The sequence below is a fragment of the Muntiacus reevesi genome, chromosome 3 (assembly GCF_963930625.1).
Source record: "Muntiacus reevesi chromosome 3, mMunRee1.1, whole genome shotgun sequence".
Classification (NCBI taxonomy): Eukaryota; Metazoa; Chordata; class Mammalia; order Artiodactyla; family Cervidae; genus Muntiacus; species Muntiacus reevesi.
In genome coordinates this window covers 106,071,395-106,089,022 of record NC_089251.1, presented here as the reverse complement: position 1 = coordinate 106,089,022, position 17,628 = coordinate 106,071,395, and the positions used below count along the sequence as shown (strand labels likewise).

Here is a 17,628-nt window from a genome sequence, read left to right as displayed (position 1 = left end):
CAAAGAGTTGGACACGACTGAGCAACTGAACTGAGCGCATGGGAATCCTCATGCCCCTAGGAGTCAGGTGTTAGTAAAACTTCCAGAGGAGGTGCTAGAAGATTAAAGTGATTCAGGTCCCACATCTGTGCAGTCAGAGGAAGTGTCCAGATTTGGGACCAAGTCTCTAAGCACCACACCTCACCACTGCCCTTCTTGGAAAGGCATCCAGAAGCTTTGGTGAGATGAAGCGATGCCCAGCAGGCCCTCAGGGCCCACACCCACCTCTTCCCCCACTCCCCTGAGGCAGTCAGACCTCAGCAGTGCCACCCACCTCCCTCAGGGTGCCCGCCTGCTTTCCTGCCATGTGGCAGCTGCTGGCGTTACCGCTACAGAATTCAGATGTCATACATGCCAAAGACTGGGCTGAACCGGGCTTGCTATTTATTTCTGTGGCACCTGCAAGGTCTGTTAGAGGAGGAAATAGTAACCCACTCCAATATTCTTGCCTGGAGAACCCCATGGACAAAGGAACCTGGTGGGCTGTCACGAAACAGTTGGACACGAGGGAAGCGACTTAGCACAGGGTCTGTGCTGACGCTCTGCGCTGAATTTGCTCACCCCATCTCGGTGGATTTTCATGTAACCCAAAGGACGAGGTCATGGCCCCCCTGCAGAGCTAACTGCCCAGATTTCTTGGAGCCACCTGGGCAGTTAAATCTCTTACAAGGAACGCCGGCAGGAGGAGGGCGAGGAAAGGGCTGTGCCACACCTCCCACCCCTCTGGGGCTGAGGGAACCAGGGCTGAGGCTGGCCGGGGGTGGGGGTGGGGGATTCCCAGAGGCCGGATCGTGACGCCTTCTTCATTCATCATTAAGACGACAAGCCCGGTACAAGCCTACTGCGGGCCAGCGGGTGCTTGCGCTCTGGGGAGAGAGGCGTCTCCGGGCCGGGGCCGAGGGCCCTCTAGTAAGATGGGTTAGTTAGGCTGACAGGAGTGGCGAGAGCTTTAAGGAGGTGAGGTCACCGGTGGTGGTCAGGGAAGGCTTCCCGGAGGAGGTGTTGCCGCAGCCGCCGCCGAGATGACGAGAAGGAGCAATAGCCGGGGGTGGGGGTGGGGGGTGGAGGTTTGGGGGGATCTGGAGGGGGTCTGGAGACGCCCTAGGAGGGGGGAACCATCGGCGAGGCCCCTAGCACTCAGATCCCCCCAACCAGCCCTTAAAGAAGCGTCATGACCAGCGGTGAGCGGCCCCCGGCTCTGGCTTTAAAGGCGGAGCGCCGGGGCGCGAGACGAAGTGGGCGGAGCCAGGGCCCCTCGCGGGCGCCAATTGGCCGGCGCGGGCGTGCGGAGCGGCTCCGCGGGCGCCGATTGGACGGGTGAGGCCAAGGGCCGGGTGATGTGGGAGCCGCTCGCCGAGGCCACGTGGGGGCTGCGCTGGGAGTTGCGGGAGGCAGGGGAGGGGCGCGCGGTGCAGGCTCGCGGGTCGCAGCGCCGGGTGGCAGGGACGGGACTCCGGGCCCGCGGTGAGTGAGCGTCCGGGGAGCCGGGCGGGGGCTGGGACTGGCGGATCGGCTGAAGCGGGACTCGGTTCCGGGGCGTGGAGATTGAGGTGCGTGGGTGGTTGCGTGGGGGGGCGCGTGTCGGATGGGGAGTCGCCTGTCTCCTTTTCGCCCATCACCGTCGTCATCTGTCACTTCCACCATCACCGTCCATCACCTCCACCATCCCGTTGGCTAGCGTCCTGCCTCGCTCGCCCCTCTGTCGGGGGCGGGGGGTGGGCAAGACTTTCTCCGCCCCCGGGGGCGGCCGGGGACCCTGACAGTGCTCCCTGGGAATTACAGTGATAGGAATAATTCCCCACGCTGCGGAGCGTTCTGTACCGCCGCGCATCTGGTTTCGGCCCCACTTTAATCCTGAAAACAGCACTTTCCTCTTCCTGTCGATTGCGCGGGGAGCCTATATTTGATGGCACCTCCCCCCCCCCACCCGACAGAGACGCACGCAGATCCCAGGTCCTCTTCACTCTGCGTATTTTTCTCCAAGTCGCTTCAGCTTCCCTGAAATGTTGATTTCCAGTATCCACCCCCGCCCCTCCTCGGGCCAGCTTGCTGAGGCTGGGACTTTGTTTTGTTCACCTGGAACGTAGCGCTTGGAAATGTTCTCAGAAGGAACAGATAGATGAACAACTCCAGGAGGCAGCTGCTATCATTAAGCCCACTCTCTGGTTGAGGACATGGAGGCTGATGCTGGTGACATCAGCCAATGTCGTGGGGACCCCACCACCCACGGTCTTGACCTTAGTCACTCCTAGCCTGTGGCCAAGGGCAGGCAGGGCTGGCACGGGGCGGGGGATTGCCCTGGGGGTAGGGGGCTGTCCTGGGAATAGGGGGGCTCTTCTGTGCTGTGGAGCCAAAGACAGTGTGGTGAGTCTGGCGTGCCTCTGGCAGCCCCAGACCGTCTGGCCTGGGAGGCAGGCAGCAGGAGAAAGCAGCTGATCACATCCACCCCCAGCACTGCTGCTGTTGCTTCCTCGCCTCACCTGCCCCTGGGTAGGCTGGGACCCACCAAACTCAGGAGGAGGACACCTGCTTTCTTGCGGGCGGGCACTGCCATAGCGGGGATGGGGGGGGCAGGGAGGGGGGAAGAGCCCTATAGACCCACAGTGGGTTCCCAGCTCCCCTTTTGCTTTATGACTTTGGGCAGGTGACTTCACCCCCTGAGCCACCATTTGCTAAGCACGGAGTGTGCAGGCTGAGGGGCCTCCCGTGACGCTGGAAGGCGGACCCTCCTTAGGATACCACTTGGCTGCAGTACAGCGCAGCAGAGGGCTCCATCCGTGCCCCTCGAGGCAGTCAACCCATCCAGGCCCGGCCTCCAAGCGGCCGCCTGGAAAACGTCAGAGGAGCAAGAGAAGGGCCCCAGCCTTGTTCCAAATGTGTCCCCTTAGGACGCTTCTGGCCCAGAGCCAGGCTCCTGTGCAAAACCTAAGAAAAACAGATCTGATCAAAGGGATCCGTGGATGTCTGTGCCTGGAATAGGTCAGTGGGTCTGTTTCCAGTGTTCTGTGAGCCTCTCCCCTCCCTGGTTCCCTGGGCAGTCTGGGGCTGAAAGGTACTGTATCCCTTGGGCTTAGGAGGGAGAAACTTCCAGTTTTCCAAGGTTGGGGGAAGAAGGATCAGATGATGTGGGGGTGAAGTGGGACCCGTAAGAGGGCCCAGTGGCCTGGTCTCCGCCTTGCACCCCCACAGCCTACACCCCGGGGTGTCCCCAAGAAAGCTGTGGCTCTGGGGAGGAGGCTGTTTGCAGCCTCAGACACGGCTGTCCTGGCTGTGGGAGGGGTCATAGCCCCGGTGCCTCCTTCCACTCCCACCCTCTGAGTGAGACGTGCTCCCTGCTCCCCACCTCTCCCTCCTCCCATCTTTCCCTTATCTCTCTTCCCATTGTCTTTCTTCTCACTCCTCTGTTCCCACTTCTTCTTCTTCAGTCACTAAGTCGGGTCCTACTCTTTGTGACCCCATGGACTGTGGCACACCAGGCTTCCCTGTCCGTCGCTATCTCCTGGAGTTTGCTCAAACTCCTATCCACTGAGTCGGTGATGCCATCCAACCATCTCATCCTCTGTCATCCCCTTCTCTTCCCGCCTTCAATCCTTCCCAGCATCAGGGTCTTTTCTAGTGAGTCAACTCTTCCTATCAGGTGGCCAAAGTATTAGAGCTTCAGCATCAGTCCTTCCAATGAATATTCAGGACTGATCTCCTTTAGGATGGACTGGTTGTATGTCTTAGCTGTCCAAGGGACTCTCAAGAGTCTTCTCCAACACCACAGTTCAAAAGCATCAATTATTTGGCGCTTAGCTTCTTTATAGTCCAACACTCACATCCGTACATGACTACTGGAAAAACCATAGCTTTGACTGTATGGACATTTGTTGGCAAAGTAATGTCTCTGCTTTTTAATATGCTGTCTGGGTGTGTCATGCTTTTCATCCTCTGCTCCTTCCCTCTCTCCCTTTTGCCCCATTTGGTTTGGGTTTTGGTCTCTGCCGCCTCTGTTCCCCCTCCCCCTGCCTGCAGGCACCAGGCATCCCAGCTCAGGATGGGCTGAAGGTCGCGTTCCCTGGAAGCCCCGTCTCTGTACCTGGAGCCAGGGCCACATAGCTTCTGTGCCAGTTACACCCTAACCTTGCTGTATTTAAACGTGAAATGATGGCAGGTAATGGTCGTGATGTGAAAAATAATTAGGATCAAAATGTGAAGAGAGGTGGGAAGGCCCAGGAAAGCAGGAGGGCGGAACCAGGAAGCCCTCGAGGGGACGGTCCGGGCTTCCTTTAAGGGCTCACTGGTGCCCTTTCATGCTGCTAGTGCCCCCAGCGGGCCTGAGCCAGCGGCTGGGGCTGATGGTCACGGACAAGGCTGCGGTAGGGGCCATTCCCGGGCTCTAGGCAATCTCCCAAACCCGCCTTGTCCAGGACTCCCGCAGGTGCTGGAGCACACCCACGGTGCACCCGTCTCCTGCCCAGCGCCTTGTCTGATCCCTGCTCTCTCTTGGCAGGAATTGTGGCCCCAGGCATGCCTGCCCTCCTTGGTTGGGGGTTTCCTCTCAGGTGCGGCCTGCTGCAAGGAGGGCCCTGACAGTAATCAGGCCTCACTGTCCCTGAGATCCCCTCCTGAGTGGGTCCCCAGTCCCCCCATACTGTGGCCCCCTGCTGCGGAGAGCCGACTCGCTGGAAAAGACCCTGACGCTGAGAAAGACTGAGGACAGGAGGAGAAGGGGGCGACAGAGGATGCGATGGTTGGATGGCATCACTGACTTGATGGACCTGAGTTTGAGTAAACTCCGGGATTTGGTGATGGACAGGGAGGCCTGGCGTGCTGCAGGCCATGGTCACAGATAATCGGACATGCCTGAGCGACTGAACACCAACAACCACATTCCGTACGAGACCGTCCTTGTCGGCCACAGCTCTGACCCTGGCGGGCATCGTGCTCGGTTCTGTGCCTGCGTTCAGGTCTCATCAGTGCCACACGTTATCCCACATTTGGGGTTGAGGAAATGGGGGGGCTCAGAGAGGTGAAGCAGCTTATGCAAAATCACACAGAATTTGGACCCGGGTCTCTCTGATCCCAAATGCAGTGATTTACAAGCGGCCTGGTAAGATGGAGCCCTCCGGGATGGGGGACAGACGCGGGTGTCTAAATCAGCCCCGAGGAAGCCTGAGGGAGCTGAGTCCGGGGGCTGCGGCAGAGACATTCAGACATTCTATTTGGTGATGCGTTTGTTGCTGCTGTTGCTATTGTTTTTTCATTTATGTTGTGGCCGCGCTGGGTCTTCATTCCCGAGACCTGGCTCTCCGTGGCAGGGCATCAGCTTCTCCACTTGCCACGCGCAGGCTCTGCGGTGGCAGGACGCGTTCATACTGCGTTCACTGAACATCAGCTATGCCCTGAGCTCTGAGGGCGAAGGACGCGCCCTCCCTGCCCCTGAGGACAGTCTGGAAGGCAGTGTCCCTCCTCTTCTCTGCTGGGGGATCCGGGAGATCTGGGAAACACCAGCGCCCGGGCTGGGCTGGGTCCACCCTCCCTCCCCTCTGACTCAGCACCAGTACCGGCTCTGGTTGGGGTGGGCACTTTGGGTAGGGGCTGGGGTCAGGCTGGGCAGGAGGAGCCAGGGTCACCTCAGTTCAGGGGCCACCGCTGCCCCGTGAACTCCAGGCGTCCTGCCCTGGCACCTGCCGTGGCTCCCTGCTGCCCATGGGGCAGCGCCTCAGTCCCCTCGTGTGACGGTTTGGACTGACCCCATCCCGGGTGCTGCTCTGGTAAGTTCTGCCTCGGGGCCCCAGCTGCCCAGCTCCTCGCGGCCATCGCAGACCCTGTTCAGGCTGCTGTCACATGCCTCCTCTTGGGTGGTATCTCCCAGGGTGCCCCTCCCCTGGCACTTCGCACAAGCTGGCTACATGTCCGCTCCCCCTTCCTCCAACCTCACGCCTCAGTGAGAACTTCTTTGCCGTGGTCACCCCCCAGCCTGCCCTTCATGGCCTCTTCTCTGCTCTATCACCATCTGTGTTAGTCACTCAGTCGTGTCCGACTCTGTGACCCCATGGATTGTAGCCCACTGGGCTCCTCTGTCCATGGGATTCTCCAGGCCAGAATACCGGAGTGGGTAGCCTTGCCCTTCTCCAGGGGATCTTCCCAACCCAGGTCTCCCGCATTGCAGGTGCATTCTTTACCAGCTGAGCCACCAGGGAAGCCCCTTATCACCATCTGGCACATTCCATATCTTACTGATGGCTTAATTCAATGTCGGCTCCGCAAGGGCAGGTGGGGACTTTATCGTGTTGCCTGGGGTGTGTGTCCCCTGTGTCCCAGCGCCCAGGACGCTGCCTGGCACACACAGCAGGCGCCCAGGCACAGCTTGCTGGACGCCGGAGCGCAGAGGGGAGCCTCTGACCGGTGCTCCGAGGTTGGGCACCAGCCTTGGGCGCCAGCCCTCCTCGCCCTGCCCTTTGCAGCCTCCTCTCCGTGGGAGCGGGAAGCCGGCCGCCCTGGGGGCCATGCAGAGGGCGGGGGCCGGGGGCCGGAGGGCCTCGGACTGCGGCCCTGCCCCTCAGCGGCCCCGGTGCATCACCAAGTTTGCCCAGGTGGGTGGGGTCAGCCCCCGGGGGCGGGGGGAGGAGCCTCGGGCCCATGGATTCCCAGCTTGGGGGGGGGCCTGGCTCTGGAGTGTGTGCCCGCAAATGAGGCCATGGGGCCTGGGTGGGGGGGGTGTGGAGCCTGGCCCCGGGGATGCCTTCTGCCACTCACCAGCCTCCCCCACAGCGCAGAGTGTGTGTGAGGAGGGTCACGTGGAGAGTGGGGATCAGGGCCAGGGGCCTGACTCCCCCGCCCCCACCCCGCACCCCTGCCCCCAAGCAGTACGTGGGCTCCTTCCCGGTGGACGACCTGGACCCCCAGGAGAGCGTGTGGCTGGTCCAACAGCAGCTGTGGGCACTGAAGGTAGCGGGCTGGCGCTTCCCCGCTGGGCTCAGAGCCCCGGAGCGCCGGGCTGGGGATGACCTCTGAGGCCCTTGGGTCCACCCCAGCCCCCCATTCAGAAATACCGAGCAAGTGAGACCCAGGGAAGGGCAGAACCAAAGCCTTTCTGAGAGGTGGGCACCCTTGGGACCACACGCGGGCTCTTGGAGCCACGTTATTCATGCACCGAGGCTCCCTTCCCCCCCGGCAGTTGTGACCTAGGCCCCACAGATGGGAGATGTGGGGGGCGGTCATCACCGGCCAGGGGGTGGTCTGCCAGGAGCCATGCACGCTGGGCCAACCCCCGGGGACTCCCCGTCCAGGGTTCCGCCCCCCTGGCAGCTGCGGCGGTGGGGGAAGGGGGGCAGAGTTGCTGACCAGCCCTGGGAGCAGAGGCCAGGCTGGGCAGGCCCGGGAGGTGACGACGCCCCCCACTCACTCTCTCCCACCCAGGACTGTCCCCGTCGCCGGGCCGTCATCCTGAAATTCAGCCTTCAGGGCCTCAAGATCTACAGTGGGGAGGGCGAGGTAGGAGCCCTCGGGGGGCGGGGGGTGCAGGTGAGGACCCCCGGGTGTCCTGCTCCCCAGGGACACGCCTCCGCCCAGCCCTGCGGCCTCCCGGGTTTCCCAGCCTACCCTGGGCCGTTGGACGTCCTCTCTCCAAGGGCCCTCTCCCTAGTTTCTCCCCACCCCACCTCACCCCCTGCCTCCAGCCCTAGAATCTCCAGGGACCAGCTCCTAGCCTGAGCGTCAGGCCCAGCCGACCTCATGAGGTCTGGGCCAGGGGGCTGTGGCCAGCGTCTCATGACTGTGGAATAGGGCCAGGCAGGCTGGAGGCGGGCTGGGAGCCCCTGTTTGGTCACCCATCCCCCTCTTGGTGAAAAACCAGCCCCAAAAAATGAACTCTAGCCCCGTGTGCCAGGCTGGGTGCCCCACGACTTGGCGCCACTCACCTAGGGTGTGGTGCCAACGCGTCCAGAGCTGGCACGGTGGGGGCCCTGGGGCCAGCACCTGTGCCACCTCCACGAGGTCTCACTGATGCCCTCTGACGGCCCCATCGGAGGGGTCCTGTCCCTCCTTAACACTGGTCCCAGCAAGGGCTCAGAGAGCTGTACTCAGCCGCCCAAGGCACCGGAGAGTGAGTGACAGCCCGGATTCGAACCCTGGTCACCTGACTCCAGAGACCAGGAGTGCAAGCCCAGGGCCGGCCACTACTGCCTGTCCCTGTGACCCTGCAGGCCGTGAATGCTCTACCCCTCGGCTCCATGACTCGGCACGACCACCCCAGTCAGCTGGTTGGCAGCGCAGGGCAGGGGCCCCGAGCTCAGGGTCCGTGTAAAGGATGAGGGTGCACGTGGGAAGCACGGTTTGGGCAGGCCTGGAAGGAGGGCAGAGTTCTCCGTCCCAGGAGCCGGGTGGGCCCCCAGCTGGGCACCCAGGCTGGAGGGCAGACCCAGGAGGCCGCCGGCCAGGTTGTGGCGCCCGCGGGGCTGCGCGCTGGCGGCATCTGCGGGCCACATGGTAGGTCTGATGGAGCCCCGGGCTTGCTGGCTCCCAGGTGCTCCTGATGGCGCACGCCCTGAAGCGCATCCTCTACGCCACCTGGTGCCCAGCCGACTGCCAGTTCGCCTTCATGGCCCGAAACCCCAGGAGCCCGGCCAGCAAGCTCTTCTGCCACCTCTTTGTGGGCAGCCAGCCTGGAGAGGTACCCGGGGCCCAGGGCAGGGTCCCAGCACTGGGGCTGGCGGGGGGGGGCGGTGTGCTGTGCTTCCACGTGGGTCCCAGGGACCGAGGCCATGGCTGGCTCAGCGAGCTGGCCTAAGCACCCCCACCCCCTGGCCTGCACCCCTCATCACCCTGGCTCCTTCTGTGGCTCTGCCTTCGGAGGAACCCCCCAGTGTGAGTCAGTGGACTCAGCATGCCTCGGGCTGGGAGACGGGCAGCAGGCCGGGAGGCTTACACTGCCAGGCCTTCGTCCTTGCTGTTCTGTCTGCCTCCACGCCCCTCCCCCTCCCCATCCTGGCAAATTCCAGCTTGCCCTTTGAGGTTCAGCCCAGCTTGAATCCCCCAGACCACCTCGCCTTCTGCCATCCTGTGACCTGAACTGCACTCTGCCATCTGTCTGTCCCTCACTGCAGTCACTGGAATTCTTTGAGGGCACAGGCTGGGTCTGGGTCTTGAACTGTTCTGCTGCTTGGCCCTGTGGGGAGAGAGGATGGACGGGTGGATCCTAAAAGTCAAAGCCAGTGTGACCGCTGCTAACAGCGGAGCCGGGGCAGCCAGCCATTTGGGCAGCAGGGCCTGGGCTTGGTTCCAAGCAGCAGGCCTTTGCCGTCTGTGTGTTGAGCCCTGTGTGGCTACTTGGGGTTACTGGTGGCCAAGCCATGACCCTTGAACTTTTGGAGCTCACAGTTCCATGTCGGGGCTAGATGCTGCATGTGTAATGGATCGAACGTTCAGGTCTCAGAGTGCTGGGCCTCCCCTGGGGGGGGGGGTGGAGGTTTCCTGTGGTCCATGTCATTAAAGGGGCACGGAGATGCCATGCTGTACCCAGGGGTCACCCAGCAGTTCCTCTGTGACAGAGCCAGGATCAGATCCCAGGTCCTATGACTTCAGGGTCTGGACTCAGCCACGCCTCTAAGAGGATATAGGTGGGGTTAGTAACTGAGGGCTAGAAGTACATTTAGCCCATGTATTCCCAGCTCCAAGCACGACGCCTGGAACAAAGTAGATGCTTCCTGTTTGTTAAATGAATCAAGGAAGATGGGAGGGGAGGCTGCGTGGTGGTGAGGTTTTGAGGGCTAAGTATTCGTTTTCTCAGGAAGAATAGGGAAGAGCACATCAAGCCAGGGGGCTGCAGGCACCCCTGGGTGGGTTGATGCCCAGGGATCCCCCAGGAGCCCCCCAGCTGAGCACACCTCCTTCTCCCTCCCCAGGTCCAGATCCTTCACCTGCTGCTCTGCCGCTCCTTCCAGCTCGCTTACCTCCTGCAGCACCCGGAGGAGCGGGCGCGGCCCGAGCCATGCCCGGGGACTGTGGGGGACGTGCCCCTGAAGCCGGTGTCCGGCCCCGGCCCCTCCCCTGGCCTAGTACGGGAACCCTTCGGCCGGGATCAGCTCTCACAGAACGTTAACGCGCTGGTCTCCTTCCGGCGGCTGCCGGCAGAGGGGTCTGGGGGCAGCGGGGTATGCAGCACCCCAGCCAGGGAGTGGGCAGGGGACCGGGGGACCGGGTCGAGGGTCTGGAGGTCGAGAGGGGCGGGTGCCGGATTTCCGTGGGAGGGGCTATGGTCGGGCGGGCCTGAGTCTGGGCGCCCCTGCGGGGCCCTCCCTAGAAGGAGCTGCTGGAGTCGGGGAGCCGCGGGGGCGCCCGCCACGCACGCCTGGGGAACCCGTACTGCTCGCCCACGCTGGTGCGCAAGAAGGCCATCCGCAGCAAGGTGCTCCGCTCCGGGGCCTACCGCGCCTGCACCTACGAGACGCAGCTGCAGCTGTCCGCCCGGGAGGCCCGTGAGTTGCCGGGCACGCGTGCACCGGCGTGGGTTGGGCGAGGGTGGGCCTGAGCGGCAGCGTCTGCGGGCTGTGACTATAGAAGCCTGAGAGTGCCAGGGCTCTGTGCGCGAGGATGCGTTCGGGGCTGAGGCCCAGCTGCTGTCGGCCGAGGCGCGGGCGTAGCTGCTGAAGTGCTGTGAGTGGCGAGTGGGTGTGCGTAGGCGTGTGCCTGGGTGTGCCTGTGTCTTTGCGGAAGCACGATGTGTGCAGATTGGGCGGAGAGCGGGGGGCTTGGTAAAGAGACAAGCTCGGTGGGGGGGTGCCGAAGCCTGTGGGGGTGAAATAGGGATGGGCGCGGGAGAGGACGACCTCCCTCCCTCTCCTCGCTCTAGTTCCTGCCGCGTGGGAGGCCTGGCCCCGGGCACCCGGGGGCCCCTCGTGCCTGGTGGAGAGCGAGGGAAGTCTGACGGAGAACATCTGGGCCTTTGCTGGCATCTCCAGGTAGGAGTGGTGCCCAGCCCTTTGGGAGGGGCGGGGAACTAGGCTGTGAGCTCCCCCGGGGCCCGAGATGTGCATCCCTGCCCTTGGACGGAGGGCTCTCCGACCTTAGGCCAGAGACTTCCTCACCCAGGGCTTCAGTTTTCTGTAAAATGGGGATAATAAAAGAACCTTTCGGGCTTCCCTGGTGGTCTAGTGGTTAAGATTTTTGCGCTGCCGGTGCCGGAGGCATGGATTCGATCCCTGGTGCAGGAACTAGGATCCCACATGCTGTGCGGTGCAGCCAAAAGATAAAAACAACTAAAAAAATAAAATATACAGACCTTCATTGCAGGGCTGTGGAGGGGATCAAATAAGGTTATTCAGGTGAAGCCTGTCACAGGGAACGGCCTTCCTAAATGCCTGCACTTTAAACCTCTCTCCCTAGTGGGGCAACAGTTAGGGTAACCCTGGGAAGCCTTTCTGAGAGGCAGTCAGACAGCGTCCTTTCCTGGAAGGCATACCCTGGGCAGGCACCGTGTTTCCGACGCTGTGGGTCTGTTAGGCCATTCAGCAGACTGAGGCTGGGTCCCGACAAGGGGCCGGCCCTCAGCCTCTGGCCTCGGCCCTCCCAGGCCCAGCGCCCTCGCGCTGCTGCGGAGAGACGTGCTGGGGGCCTTCCTGCTGTGGCCTGAGCCGGGCGCCAGTGGCCAGTGGTGCCTGTCGGTGAGGACGCAGTGCGGTGTCGTGCCGCATCAGGTCTTCCGGAACCACGTGGGCCGCTACAGCGTGGAGGTGAGAGGGTTCCCGGCCCCGCCTCTCGCCATCAAGCCCCGCCCCTTTCACACCTCACCCCGGTCCCTCATTGGCTCACTCTGGCCCCACCCCCTATTTAACGCTCCACCCCCTATTTAACACTCCACCCAGCTCTTCAGTCATTGATCCTTCCAGCTCTGGCCCCACTTCTACTCTGGGATCCACTCTAAGGCCCCTCTCTCACCAGAGTAGGGTATTTCAAGTAGAGTCGTGGGCTTCTGAGGTGGTGCTGGTAGCAAAGAACCTGCCTGTCAATGCAGGACGTAGAGGAGATGCAGCTTCCATCCCTGGGTTGGGAAGATCCCCCTGGAGGAGGAGATGGCAACCCACTCCAGTATTCTTGCCTGGAGAATCCCATGGACAGAGGAGCCGGGTGGGCTACAGTCCATAGGGTCTTAAAGAGTCAGACACGACTGAAACGACTTAACACACAGACACACAGTGGAGTCTTGGGCTAGGGTCATGCCTCGCATTTTTACATCAATCACAGCTTTTAGAAGTCATGCTTTCTCACACCCTAACTCGTCTTTTAGCAGAGGAGGAAACTGACTCAGAGAGGGTCGAGGCTTGCGTTTAAGTTCACACAGTCTCTAGGTCTGGAGTCCTAGCCTGATCACACGTTTCCAGGGACCGGGGTGGACAGGCATGGCTTTTTAAATGCCCAGTCTTATTTGCACGCTAAGTGCCTCGGTCTTGTCCAGGCCCTGGGGGAGAAAAAGAGAGGGGTGTAGTTCTGCTGGGAGCAGGACAGTGTCCTCTCTGAATTCCTCTAAAGTGAGGCAGGATCTAGGGTGATGGGGTAGTTGGAGGCGTGATCTGTGGGGAAAGGGGGGCTGGAACTGAAGTTCCTGCCCTGCCCCCTCCCCAGCACCTGCCGGCTGAGTTCCCCAGCCTGGAAGCCCTGGTGGAGCACCACGCTGGAACGGAGCGGAGCCTCTTCTGCTCCCTCGACATGGGCCGCTTGAACCCCGGCTACGAGGAGCAGGACTGCGGGCCCGAGGGCCGGCCTCCTCGGACGCTCAGACCCCTGGGCCACGCCAAGTCCGAGGCAGAGCTGCAGGGTCTGGGCTAGGAGGCGGGGCCCCACGCCAACAGGCCCCGCTGTACCCTGGCTCCCGAGCCTCAGCGGGCTGCTCAGCTCTGGCCTCTTCCACCCTGCTGGGCACCAGTTCCATCCAGTCACTGCCCCTGGGACCAGTCTTCCATCACTTCCCTGCCTGTGGGGGGGCCCTGAGAGTGAGGATCACCAGGGGCTTCTCCCCAGGACACAGGCCGTCAGGATCACAAGCGCAGCAGACCAAGCTCCAGGCTTCTCAGAACTTGCCGGGTGACTTGATGCTTGCCTTCTCTGGGTCTCACCTCCCTCCTGGGTGGGGAGCTTTCCAAAGGGGGCAGGAAGGGTGTTCCAGTGCAGGTGGGGCCCTCCCCCAAGGAGGCCAGGCCTTGGGGCCCTGACTGGGCGTCCCCAGGGAGCTCCGGGCCAAGGCAGCCAGACGCGTGAGGGAGAGGCATGTGGGCAGGCAGGAGGGAGTTCTCACTTTGGGCGGAGGTGTGGGCCAAGTCGCCCTCTCCATGAGAGAAGCAGGGACAACGTGGTGGAACTTGGGGGCGACGTCCAGGCTGACGGAGCACATCCTATTTCCCACGTCCCTTGAGGTGAGAGAAGTCTGCCCTTGAGTCCTGAAGGGTGGGGGTTAAGAGGCTGCAGAGAGGAGCCGAGTCACCCAGAGCCCAGGTGGACACCTGTGTGTAGAAAGCAGTGTGAGCGGGCTGACGGGGCAGAGGATCCCAGTGAACCTCAGATCAGGAAGGCTGCTTTGTCTGCTCAGAACCGCAGAGCTGGGCCTCCTGCTCACACAGAAGAGATGTCGCAGACTCGTCTCTTCCCACACACCCTCTGAATACCATCAAGACCCCCCCATGCCCAGGCTCACTGCCTTTGGCCATTTGATTCTGAGGGGCCAGCAGTAAGCTACAGGCTTACGGGGGTGACTAGGGCCCTGACCCACTCATCCTGCAGGCCACACTGGGTTTGGGTTTGGTGGCTGCCTGGGAAGTCCGCCCCCGCCCCATGGTGGCATTTCCCTTAATGGGCATCTGTCAGGGACCACGTCACTAGGTCAGCCCCACTGGAGGTGAGGGTCAGGGAGGAACCATCTAAAGGCAGAACCAGTGTGGGCCCTGCCAGAGGACACTTGGCCTCGGCTGGCAGGGGGGCGTTCATCCAGGGAAATGGCCCCGCGGTGACAGCTCTAGGTATCCCCCTTTATAAGTAAACTTGACAGGCAAACATGAATCTCCCAAACTAGGGAGCAAGTTCATGGTGGATGAACTTCTACTCCTGAGGCAGGGGTCTAGTCGTGAGTCTGGGGGCTGCCTCCTCCCTTCTCTGGGGACAGGTGTGACTGCGTGGCGCCTTGAAAGTAATACACTTCTGTTTCTTGGAAAAACGAGCAGCCCCATCGTAATAAAAAGATTGCGGAGCCTCAGAAGTTCAGGCCTGGCGTCCCCAGTTTACACCCTCCGGCTCAGTAAAGGCTCTTGGTTGGGGCCTTGTCACTCTTGTCACAAGAGATGGAAGGAGGAAGCCGTCCTTAGGGGCTTGTTTCACTGGAACCGCAGCAGTGGTTTTGTACTGAATGTGAGTGGGAACCTGGACTCATGTTACAGCCCTTGCTACCAGAAGCCACCTCCTCCCTGGGCAAAGCCCTGTCCCCTCATGACCCCAGCCTCCCGTCTCCCTGGCAAGGAGAGGGGTTTGGTGATGTGGGGCCCAGGATTACCGCCCCGGAGCCGCACACATTTAGGAAGCCCAGCTATCTGGTCTGACCTCTGTGAGGGACAGATTTTGTTGCACAGGTTGTCTGTGTGGACAGGGTGTCGGGAGCGTCCCCACAGTACTTGAGCATCCTTCACACGGCGCTTTGGGTCACGTGGCACAAACGAGGCCAGGTTTCTGATCCACCTGGGCAGACACCTCACTGTCTTCATTACAGACCACAGTTTCCTCTGTTGCAACCAGTGCCAGCTGGGTAGCCCAGCCTCCTTACTGTGTGGACTTGAAACAAATAAAGCGCATTTCTTGGGCTTGTTGAGTACAGACTTTTCCTTTGAAAGGCCAGGGCTTTGTCCAGCTTGCCTGCTTTGTTTTCGTTTGCCAACCGTCCCTTCCGCTGGTGCTGAATGATGAACCAGACAGAGATCCTGTCCTCAGGGGCTCAGGAGGTCTTGAATCAATTGCGTGGGTAGCTTCAAACAAAGACTCCTGCTTAAAACCTTCGGTGGGTATTTCCTGTACGGAAGAGACTCGAGTCCGTATGTTCTGGCCATTCGGCTGATCCTTCTGCTCCTGCAACATGCCACAGGGCCTTTGCACAGGCCTCCTTGCCCTCCTCTCCTTTAACTGATGAGCTCCTCAACCTTACCATCTCTGACTCTCAGGAAGCCTGCCCTGACTGCCCCCTGGCCCCCTGCCCGGGCTGGGTGAGGTATCCTGGCCAACTATTCAGTGCATCTGTCCCTTCAGTTTCTTAATACTCTTTTATTTTTGGGATCTTTGTTTGTGGAATATTTGTTTCAGATGTCAGCCTCCCCCACTAGACCACAGGTGCACTGGAGGGCAGGGGCTGAGCTCTCTCCCAGCATCTATTGCCGTGCCTGGCCCATAGCGAACAATTTCTATGCAAACGGGAGCCCAGAGGAGGTGCGACCAGGGGCTCCTCTAGAGGGATTTATGCGGGGGTCGGGGTCGGGGTGGGGAGAGAGGCCAGGCAGCCTCTCCAGCCAAAGGACTTTCGCTCTCAAAATTTTTTGTTTTGTATCTTCAGCTTGAGTCTTAATAAAGACAAGAGACAGCATTACAGGGAAGCTTTGCTCCAGCGCCGCCCGGTGTGGGGTGCCGGGGGCGCGGTAACAGGCTCTGGGGCAGCCTTTCCGAGTCAATACGGGGATGTGGATAAAGGGCAGCAAGGTCCCTGTCCCCTTTGTCGGTAACTCTCTAACCCCCGAGGGAGGCCGCTCCTCTGATATCTCCGGGGAGGGGGGGCTCCCCTGGGCCACCTCTAGCAAGGTGGTTAGCCTCTCAGAACCGGGGCTGCGGGGACTGGAAGAGGACGGCTGTGCAGCGTCTAGTCAGAGCTATGGTTTCTCCAGTGGTCACGTATGGATGTGAGAGCTGGACCATAGAGAAGGCTGAACGGAGGAGAACTGATGCTTTCCAACCGTGGTGTAGGAGAAGACTCTTGAGAGTCCTTTGAACTGCAAGGAGATCAGTCCTGAATATTCATTGGAAGGACTGATGCTGAAGCTGAAACTCCAATACTTTGGACAGATATACTGATGCGAAGAACTGACTCATTGGAAAACACCCTGATGCTGGGAAAGACTGAAGGCGGGAGGAGAAGGGGACGACAGAGGATGAGATGCTTGGATGGCATCACCGACTCAAAGGACATGAGTTTGAGTAAACTCCAGGAGTTGGTGATGGACAGGGAGGCCTGGCGTGCTGCAGGCCCTGGGGTCGCAAAGAGTCGGACACGACTGAGCGACTGAACTGAACTTGCAGAGCCTGGCACTGAGTCAGCATGCGCGTGGACAAAGTCAGCGCAGGTCTCCCGCGCCGGCGGACCAGCCTTCAGCACGCGCGCTGGGGACCTCACACGTGCGGTTTCCTCCGTCCGGCGCGCTGGGCGCTGGCGCCAGGGAGTGTGACGCCCCGGCGTTGCCCAGCAACCGCGGACGCCGCGGCGACTTGCGCGCGAGCTAGCGGGCGGTTGGGGCGGCTCCGGGGCCCGGGTCCTGCGGCGGCGCCTACCGCGCGGATCCGCCACTGCCCCCCCGACCCCCGCCCCCGCCCGGGCCGGGCCTCAGGGAGACGGGCGAGCCCGGGCGCGGGAGGAGGCGGCGGCTCCGGCTCTGCTCCTTCGGCTGCCCCGCCGCCCAGCTTCCTCCTCGTCTCCGGGTGCCCTCCGAGGAGCCCGGTCCCCCCGCCGCCGCGGCCCCGGCCCCGGCCCCGCCGCGCGCGCGCTGGCCCCGCGCCCTGGCCCGGGCTGCGTGGGGGGCCCGTGCGGGCCGGCCCTGGGGGACCGCCCCCGCCGCGGCGGCGCCATGGCCTCGGAGTCGGTGAAGGTGGTGGTGCGCTGCCGCCCCATGAACCAGCGGGAGCGGGAGCTGAACTGCCGGCTGGTGGTGACGGTGGACTCCGCTCGTGGCCAGTGCTTCATCCAGAACCCGGGCGCCGCGGACCAGCCCCCCAAGCAGTTCACCTTCGACGGCGCCTACTACATGGACCACTTCACCGAGCAGATTTACAACGAGATCGCCTACCCGCTGGTGGAGGTGAGGGCCCCCACTTCCCGAGGAGACCCGCTGGGCAGGACCTGGGGCCCCTCGGAGGGCTCCTGAGGGCCGGTGCTGCCCCCCGGGCCGGGCGGGAAGGCCCTTCTGGAGGGGCCGCAGGTGGACAGCAGCAGGCTGAAGACCTCCGTCCCCACAGGAGACTGCTGGAAGCCACCTGCAGTGTCTGTCTGGGTCCCCCACTGCCCCTGGTGCCAAGGCTGGTTCTCACCCCATCCTTCCGCCGTTCCCCACAGGAACTCCAGCCCCTGCGACCACTTGCCCCCCACCTTCATCGGGCAGCCTCAAGACTCCTCTGAAAGCTCTCGTCACTCCCCCAGCCTCCCAGGAACCCCAGGCCTCGTCCTCCTCAGCCTCCCCCTTCTCCTCTCGCCTCTACGCCCTCCCGAGCCCTGGCCCCCCTCTTTCTGCCCTCAACACCTGGAGTCCTCTCCCTCTTCACCCCCGCTCCAGCTTCCTGAGAGGCCTGTCGGGGTACAAGCCTATGTGTGTGTGTGGA

The 17,628-nt window shown here is 62.0% G+C and overlaps 2 protein-coding genes across 4 annotated transcripts in view; both read left to right on the top strand.

Moving 5' to 3' along the window:
- The first annotated feature begins 1,436 nt into the window (after positions 1-1,436).
- On the top strand, positions 1,437-14,823 carry SH2D5 (SH2 domain containing 5). Of its 2 annotated transcripts, XM_065927504.1 has the most exons (10): positions 1,437-1,503; positions 6,489-6,617; positions 6,892-6,972; positions 7,444-7,518; positions 8,549-8,695; positions 9,927-10,175; positions 10,328-10,499; positions 10,874-10,982; positions 11,594-11,753; positions 12,643-14,823. In XM_065927504.1, exons 2-10 carry the CDS (start codon positions 6,531-6,533, stop codon positions 12,844-12,846), a joined length of 1,284 nt encoding a protein of 427 aa, XP_065783576.1. In that variant the 5' UTR covers positions 1,437-1,503; positions 6,489-6,530; the 3' UTR covers positions 12,847-14,823. The 2 variants fall into 2 exon arrangements, with proteins under 2 accessions (XP_065783576.1, XP_065783577.1); XM_065927505.1 differs by lacking the exons at positions 6,489-6,617; positions 6,892-6,972 and having other exon boundaries at positions 1,458-1,503.
- Positions 14,824-16,880: 2,057 nt separating this feature from the next.
- KIF17 (kinesin family member 17) overlaps positions 16,881-17,628 on the top strand; it is a 45,697-nt gene continuing 44,949 nt past the window's right edge. For both annotated transcript variants that reach the window (XM_065927502.1, XM_065927501.1), the window contains exon 1: positions 16,881-17,111. In XM_065927502.1, coding sequence (XP_065783574.1) covers positions 16,881-17,111 — 231 coding nt within the window. The remainder of the gene's footprint in view (positions 17,112-17,628) is intronic.

Excerpts from the sequence above, each read along its gene's own strand:
- SH2D5 (XM_065927504.1), top strand. The coding sequence starts at position 6,531 with ATGCAGAGGGCGGGGGCCGGGGGCCGGAGGGCCTCGGACTGCGGCCCT. Across the intron at positions 10,176-10,327 it reads AGGGGTCTGGGGGCAGCGGG|GAGCTGCTGGAGTCGGGGAG; the intron begins GTATGCAGCACC and ends CCTCCCTAGAAG. Across the intron at positions 10,500-10,873 it reads GCTGTCCGCCCGGGAGGCCC|TTCCTGCCGCGTGGGAGGCC; the intron begins GTGAGTTGCCGG and ends TCCTCGCTCTAG.